General features: G+C 42.3%; 1 protein-coding gene across 1 annotated transcript; it reads right to left on the bottom strand.

The window, feature by feature from the left end:
- Positions 1–563: 563 nt before the first annotated feature.
- Positions 564–3,552, bottom strand: PCDHB6 (protocadherin beta 6). Its single transcript, XM_044226008.1, has one exon. It carries the CDS (start codon positions 3,431–3,433, stop codon positions 986–988), a length of 2,448 nt encoding a protein of 815 aa, XP_044081943.1. The 5' UTR covers positions 3,434–3,552; the 3' UTR covers positions 564–985.
- Between the last annotated feature and the right edge of the window lie 5,088 nt (positions 3,553–8,640).

Genomic DNA, 8,640 nt, shown 5'->3' on the forward strand with positions numbered 1-8,640 from the left:
ATGCATTTATATTTGGCTTGGAATTATTAAAAATACTATCATACACTTACATGAAGCTCACAAACTGGATTTTAATTTATTGACACTTTGCCAAGTTTATATGTATAGAAAAATGTATTGACTACTGTGGTATATTGAAATACACATACATATAAATGGTTATCTTAGCATTTAGCCTTCTTTAGTATTTACCTTTAACTATTCACATTGTAGCCATTCCCCAAAATGAGACTTACACTGCAGATTACGTAACATCAAACACTCCCATTTTATTCTTTTTTTTTTAAGTAGGCTGTATGCCCAGTATGGGGCTTGAATTCACCAATGAGATCAAGAGTCACATTCTCTACCAATGAGATAGCCAGGCACCCCAAAACACTCACACTTTAAGAATTTCCCTTCATAGTCAGGATGCCTGGGTGGCTCAATTGGTTAAAGAGCTGCCTTTGGCTCAGGTCATGAGCCCAGCGTCCTGGGATCGAATCCCACATCGGGCTCCTTGCTAGGCAGGGAGCCTCCTTCTCCCTCTGCCTCTGCCTGCCATTCTGTCTGCCTGTGTTCGCTCTCATTCCCTCTCTCTCTCTCTGATAAATAAATAAAAATATTTTAAAAATTAAAAAAAAATTTTAAAAAAACGAATTTCCCTTCATAGTAATAGTGCTGACAGTTGTCATCAATAGTTAGATACACAGTCTTACTTAAGGGCTTTGTATTACAATTTTTCTAAAATGAATAGATGATTGAATTTCAAAATTTTTTAATTATGCAAATAAAATTTACTTTTTACTCAGATTGTCAAATATAGTTGACAGTAATACAAATCTACTAAGCATGATATAGGGAAAGCACTGTGTATAACGAGTATCTGATTTTTTTCAACTTCAAGTGTAGTAAAATAATTAAAGAACTGACTATCATAACATGTAACTAAGTTAAAAGAGATTTTCAAACTTATTAAGTAGGGCTTAATAGGATAATCCAATACTTAACTGAATAGGAAACTATCCCGAACTGTGGGATTTTCCACCATTTCCTTTCCAGTGCCCTGGGGAGGGAAGTTGGGGATGATGGGCTTGAGGAACTTGAAGTCGCCGGTCCCAGAGCCTCCCGTCAGACACACCTCATACTGGTAGCTGTGGGACAGGGTCCCCGCGCCGCTGACGTCCACCAGGTGGCCCGGAAACGGACCCTCGGGCACCGAGCAGCCGCCCCCCGACGCCGCCCGCCTCCTCCTGCACAGCCGCACCGCCACGAACACCAGCACCGAGAACAGGAAGAGCGACGACACGGACGCCAAGGCCACCACCAGGTAGACGGTGAGCGGGTCGGCGCGGGCCTCGGCCGCCGCCGCGTCCGGCAGCGGCAGGTAGGGCTGCGAGAAGCCGTCCACCAGCAGCACGTGCAGCGTGACGCTGGCCGACAGCGGCGGCTCGCCGTGGTCCCGGACCAGCACCAGCAGCCTGTGCTTGACCGCGTCGCGCTCGCTCAGCGGCCGCGCCGTGCGCACCTCGCCGTTGTGCGCCCACACGCCGAACAGCCCGGGCTCCGTGGCCTTGAGCAGCTGGTACGACAGCCAGGCGTTCTGGCCCGAGTCGCCGTCCACCGCCACCACCTTGGCCACCAGGTAGCCCGCCTCGGCCGCCCGCGGCACCAGCTCGGTGCAGGGCGCCGAGCCGTTCTGCAGCGGGTACAGCACGAACGGCGCGTTGTCGTTGGCGTCCGCCACCAGCACGCGCACCAGCGCCTGGCTGCTGAGCGCCGGCGAGCCGCGGTCGGCCGCGCCCACGCGGAACTCGAACGCCTGCAGCGCCTCGAAATCCAGCGACCTGAGCGCGAACAGCTGCCCGTTGTCCGCGTTGATGGACACCAGCGAGCCCAGCGGCAGCTGCGGGTCGTGGGGCGGCAGCAGCGAGTAGGTGACCTGGGCGTTGGCGCCCGAGTCTCTGTCGGTGGCGCTCACGCTGCCGATGTGCAGGGCGGGGCTGTTGTTCTCGCGGACGCGCAGGGTGTAGGTCGTCTGGCTGAAGGCCGGGGCGTTGTCATTGACGTCGGACACCGTTACCGTGAGGTTGTGCTGGGTTTTCAGCCTGGGGGTCCCCAGGTCGGTGACGGTGATGGTGATGTTGTACTCGGCCTGGCTCTCTCTATCCAGCGCTCCTTCAGTTACTAAGGTGTAGAAGTTTTCGACTGATGGTCTTAGAAGAAAGGGCATATTGTCATCTATAGAACAAATAACCTGTTGATTTTGTCCGGAATCTGCATCTGACACACTGAAAACTGCTACTATGATTTCTGGCAGGTTTTCAGGAATGGGACTAAGGAGTGAGGACATGGTCAATTGAGGAGGGTTGTCATTTACGTCCAGAACCTTGATGACTAAAGAACATTTTCCTGATAGTCCCCCGCCATCTGTAGCCTCAATATCCAAATGATAAGATTGAAATTCCTCAAAATCCAGAGTCTTTCTCAGTCGAATTTCTCCTGTAATTGCGTTTATTTCGAAGGGTTGATTAATGTCATCTACCTGAAATAGGGCATAAGATACCTCCCCAAAGGATCCTGCATCTAAATCTCTTGCTGAGACGGTGATAATCAGAGAGCCCAGGGAATTGTTTTCAGGGATTTGTGTCTCATAGAGCTCCTGAGCAAACTCTGGAGCGTTGTCATTGATGTCCAAGACCAGGATCTGAATCTCCGTGGTCCCAGACTGGGGCGGAGACCCACCATCCAGCGCTGTGAGGGTAAGCCTAAACTCGGGCTGCTCCTCGCGGTCTAGGGCTTTGTCTAGCACCAGCTCCGGGAACTTCCTGCCATCGCTGCGATTGCGAGTGAGAACGTGGAAATGAGGATTGGAGCTGATCATGTAGCTCTGAAGACTGTTGCTACCCACGTCTAAATCCTGTGCCATTTTCAAAGGAAAGAGCTTTCCTGGTGCAGTAATTTCTGATATTTTTAGTAGCATTTCTCTGGCTGGGAACTCTGGGGCGTGGTCATTTATATCTGTGACTCGTAAAGCAGCCTGAAAAAACTGCAAGGGATTTTCCAGTAACACTTGGAAAGGTAGCACGCATGGCTCAGTGGAGCCGCACAGCTCTTCCCGGTCCAGTTTCTCATTTAGCCGTAAATCATAGGTCTTTGGGTCAAGCTGCAAGTACTGTCTGTTCCCTTTGAAAACAACCTGGGCACCCCGTGCAGCCAATTCTCCTCTCCTGAGTCCCAGGTCCTTTGTCAAATTGGCCACAAATGTGCCAGTTTCTGACTCCTCCAATACAGAATATTGAATCGATTCTGAACCGGCTTCCCACAAAAGCATCCATATAATGAAAATTGCCACTTGCCTTTTCTTGCGATGTACTTTTGTTTGCGCCATCCCCATTATGTCTGATCCCAGAGAAGAAAATCCTTTTCCAGTCCCCATCAGCACGTCCACCATCGACCCTCCAAAATGTCTTTGCTGTTGAATTTCGAATTTGTCTTATAACTTGTGTGGTGACGAGTGCCTTCCTGAATACTTCTGCCTTAGCTTTAGCTGTAAATGTGTTCTTTATTGGGGGGTGGGGGGCTTCTGAGTAAAATGGAGTCCACTGAATCTGCAGAGCTCTTATTCACTCTCTTAGCCTGCACTGCCACCACGCGTTCAAATTAGTAACTTCAGGAGGTGCATACAGGCAATAGCAGTTTCGAAATCTGAGCCTTATAAAGACTTTCAGGTGGAGTCAGTGTTTCTCAAATTGTAGTATGTGAACTATATGCATAAGTAATTACTTGGGAGTTGTTTTCAAGGTTGATTCCTGGGTTTCCCTCCAGACCTTGAATGAAATTCTATGGTGGAGCTAAAGGCTGAAAATCTGCACTTGAATCTAAGTGATTCTCATGCTTACGAATGTTTAAGAATCATACCCTCAGGTAATGTAAACTTGCTATAATCAATTTTTATTCTTTGGCAGTGAAATTTATCTCTGTTGAGTAGTGTGACTTGTGAATCCAAGAAGTACCCTGTTTAATTGTCCCAGCAAGTCAATAAACTATACAAAATGTAAAATTTGGTTAGCAATACCAATTATAAACAATTACTTCTGTAAGTTATATGGCTCATAAAATGGCATCAACAACAGACTTAATTTATTTTGTGGTTATACCTGCACAGTAAGGGAACAATAAGGCTATTAGGAAGAAATTTGAAGCCAACAAATACTTGTAAGTATCTTATCAGTTAAGTTATTTAAAAGAGGAACTAGTGGGGCACCTGGGTGATGCAGTCGGCTAAGCCTGGGACTCAGTTTCAGCTCATGTTATGATCTCGAGGTTGTGAGACAGAGCCCTGAGATGGCTCTGAGCTCCCTGTGAGTCTGCTTAAGACTCTTTCCCTCTTCCACTGTCCCTCACTGCTGCACTCTCTCTCAAATAAATATGTCTTTTAAAAAAGATTTTTGACAGACAAAGATCACAAGTAGGCAGAGAGACAGGCAGAGGGGGCAGGAGATACAGGCTCCCTGCAGAGCAGGGAGCCCCATGCGGGGCTTGATCCCAGGACCCCAAGATCACCACCCAAGAGGAAGGCAGAGGCTTTAACCCTCTGAGCCACCCAGGTGCCCCATCAAATAAATAAATCTTTAAAATAGGAACTAGCAACAATCCATCTGTCATAAGTAGGCATTTTAGGATTTTACTTCATTTAGTATGGGTAGAATTAGTCATGATTTTATTAGGTTTGTTCATTTTATTATAACTTTTAAATCAAATTTCCCTCCTATATTAATCAAGTCCTAAATACATTATCATGTTGTAAAGACATAATGAAATGCAGAGAACATTCAAGAATCACCTCTACTACCCTCTCACAACAAGGTGTTCACTAGTTGCTCTAAATAAACACCAAATAGGGTAGTGAATTACATTTGGTGGAATTCCACAGAATTCAGTAATGGTTCATCATGGCTACACTCATTTCTATCACCACTTTCTGCTCAGATAAATAGGAAAATATGTCTTTAAATATCAGAATACATGAATGGGTCAGTGCACAGATAAGAACACAAAATATGTCAAACATAATCTCACTTCAGATTTATTTCATATTTCTTTTTTTTAAGATTTTATTTATTTATTTGACAGAGAGAAATTACAAGTAGATGGAGAGGCAGGCAGAGAGAGAGAGGGAAGCAGGCTCCCCGCTGAGCAGAGAGCCCGATGCGGGACTCGATCCCAGGACCCTGAGATCATGACCTGAGCCGAAGGCAGCAGCTTAACCCACTGAGCCACCCAGGCGCCCCTATTTCATATTTCTTGAAAGGTGAAATCAATTGAGTTCAACCAAAGTTCACTTTAGGTAAGAGCCCAAATGGTGGAAGATTAAAAATGAAGATTTTTTAAAAAGACTTTATTTATTTGAGAGAGAGAGAGACAGCGAAAGAGAGCAGGAATAGGGGTAGAGGGAGAAGCAGGCTCCCTACTCAGCTTGATCCCAGGACCCTGAGTTCATGACCCCAGCTGAAGGCAGATGCTTAACCAACAGAGCCACCTAGGCTCCCCTAAAAATGAAGATATTTTTCAAGATGTTTCAATTCTAGGTAAAACAAGTAAAGCTAAATAAAGTCTAAACTCTGAACAGGTGAAATAATTTTGCAGTTAAAAAACATTTCTATCAACCCAGAAGGATAAAAATAAGATCACTGTGACCAGCCTGCATGGTCACTTGATAAATGTTACTGAGAATAGACTTCCTTAAGAGTATAACAAAAATAAACTGATGAAGTAAAACCAGCAATCGTAAACATATTAGATGGGTTTAGTTTCTTCTTTGAAACAAAGTTATTTCCAACTCAATCCTAAGTGCTTCCTTCCTTCTGTGGGCATTCCGATTCCAGCTTGATGGCATCCCTGGCATCTGTGTAGTCTTTTGTGCATTCTCTTTGCCTGCAGGGCCACCAGGCATCTTCACATATAGCTTACTGAATTATTTTTCATTTTAAAGCAAATTTTACTAGCAGTACTGTATAGGTGAAACTCAATTTAGATCATTGAAATTTCTTTGAGAACATTGCTTGTTATGAGAGAAAAAAAATGATATCTTAATGTATCATCCAAGTATTATTGGTTGGTATTTGAAGACACTGCCTTTGTATGGAAATGGATTACTTCAGATTCTTTCAGGAGAATGCTTCTCTGTTTTATTCTCTTTTGCTTTCCTTTGCTAGAATAGAACTGAATTGACATTTATAACTTGTCTCACAAGTAATAACTCACTAACATTTGTGGGAAAAGTTCAACACATTCAAAGAAAACAGTGTAACTTCCATGTACACATTACCCAGCTTCATATCTTGCCTTTTTTCATCTATACCTTCCCCTCCACTCTCCACTTCCCACTCAATGTTTGTTTTTGTATAGGTCTTTTCTTAAGGTAATGTTTACACAACTTGAAATGTGCCAATCTTAATAGTACAAATGGATCCATCCATGTAACCCACACCTATTTCAAGATATAGAATATTTCCATCATTCACTGGGAATCTTTAATCATATTTTCCAACTTAATTTTAATAATTAGGTGGCCAAATCTTGGTCTCCTTTGGATACAACATGGAAAGGTAAACGATGTAAAAAAAAAAACACCCCACCATGCCTTATGCTCATTATGCTCATGTATGCTTATGTGAAGTGACAGCTCATTAAGATTAATTTAACTGATTATTACCAGTGAGCTGAAATAATACTTTGATGAAACATTGTAAAGTATATTAACCTCAATTTTATTTAGTTACCTTACAATTATTGCATAGCTGATCAAGCTGGTTCCCATTTTTATGCTACAAATGTTTGTTTTATTTACATTCCATTATAAATTTTTAAAATTCTTCAAGTTCTGAATGTGAGAATCCATCAAAATCCTAGAGGAGAATACAGGAGGACCTCTTGGACCTCAGCTGCAACAATTTCTTGCAAGACATGTCTCCAAAGGTAAGGGAAACAAAAGCCAACTATTGGAACTTCTTCAAGATAAAAAACTTTTTGCATAGGAAAGGAAATAGTGGACAAAACCAAAAGACAGCCTACACAATGGGAGAAGAAGTTTGCAAAGTCTTATCAGATAAAGGGTTAGTATCCAACATCTATAAGGAACTTATCAAACTCAACACCCAAAAAATAAATAATGCAGTCAAGAAATGGGCAGAAGACATGAACAGACATTTCTCCAAAGAAAACATACAAATGGCCACTAGACACATGAAAAAATGTTCAACATCCCTCAGCATCAGGGAAATACAGATCAAAACCACAATGAGATACCACATCACACCAGTCAGAATGGCTAAAATTAACAAGTCAGGAAATAACAAATGTTAGCAAGGATGTGAAGAAAGGGGAACCTTCTTACACTGTTGGTGAAAATGCAAGCTGGTGCAGTCACTCTGGAGAACAGTATGGAGGTTCCTCAAAAAGTTGAAAATAGAGCTACCCTATGACACAGCAATTGCACTACCAGGTATTTACCCTAAAGATACAAACACAGCATCCAAAGGGGCACCTGCACCCTAAAGTTTATAGCAGCAGTGTCCATAACAGCCAAACTATGGAACTATGGAAAGAACCCAGATGTCCATCGACAGATGAATGGAAGATGTAGAATATATATATACAATGGAATATTACTCAGCCATCAAAAAATGAAATCTTACCGTTTACAATGATGCAAATGGAATTAGAGGGCATTATGCTAAGTGAAATCAGTCAAATTAGAGAAAGAAACTTTCATATGACTTCACTTATATGTGAAATTTAAGAAATAAAACAGGATCAATCATAAGGAAGGGAGAGAAAGATAAGATAAAGACAAAATCAGAGAGGGACATGAACCATACAAAACTTTTAACTACAGGAAACAAACTGAGGGTTGCAGATAGGGGGGAGGGTGGGGGATGGGGTAACTAGGTGATGGACATTAAGGAGGGCACATGATGTAATGAGCACTGGGTGTTATAGGCAACTGATAAATAACTGAACTCTACCTATGATACTAATAATACACTACAAGTTAATTAATTGAATTTAAATAAAATAAAATTTAAAACAAAAATGAAAAACATAAAAATTCTTCAAGTTTACTAAAAATGAAAAAGACTAATCTTCAAGATTAATCTCCCAAATCTTTAATTTTGTTATGCATCTCTTTAAAACCTTATTTAATTTAGCTGTATCCAAAGAAAAACACTAATTCAGGACCAAGATGGAAATATGTAAGCAATCACTTAACCCTCTGAATTGATGGGAGAAATAATGCAGAAAAGTTTGAAAATATAAAGGATTTGAGGGGCTTCTAGTTGGCTCAGGTAGTTAAGCTTCCAACTCTTGATTTCAGTTGAGCTCATGGTCTCAGGGTTGTGAGATCACTGAGCCCTGTGGCTCTGTGCTGGACATGTAGCCTGCTTAAGATTCTCTCTCTCTCTCTCTCTCTTTCTCTCTTTCCCCCTCTAAAAAAAACAACAAAGAACCAGCTTTTTATTTCATTGATTTTCTCTATTTTTATTTTTATTTTGGATTTTGTTTGTTTCTTCTATTATTTTTATTTATTTTCTTCCTTCCTCCTGTTTCCCCTGCTTATTCTGGGTGTATTTTACTGTTCTTTTTCTAGATTCTTGA

The sequence above is a fragment of the Neovison vison genome, chromosome 1 (genome assembly GCF_020171115.1).
Source record: "Neovison vison isolate M4711 chromosome 1, ASM_NN_V1, whole genome shotgun sequence".
Classification (NCBI taxonomy): domain Eukaryota; kingdom Metazoa; phylum Chordata; class Mammalia; order Carnivora; family Mustelidae; genus Neogale; species Neogale vison.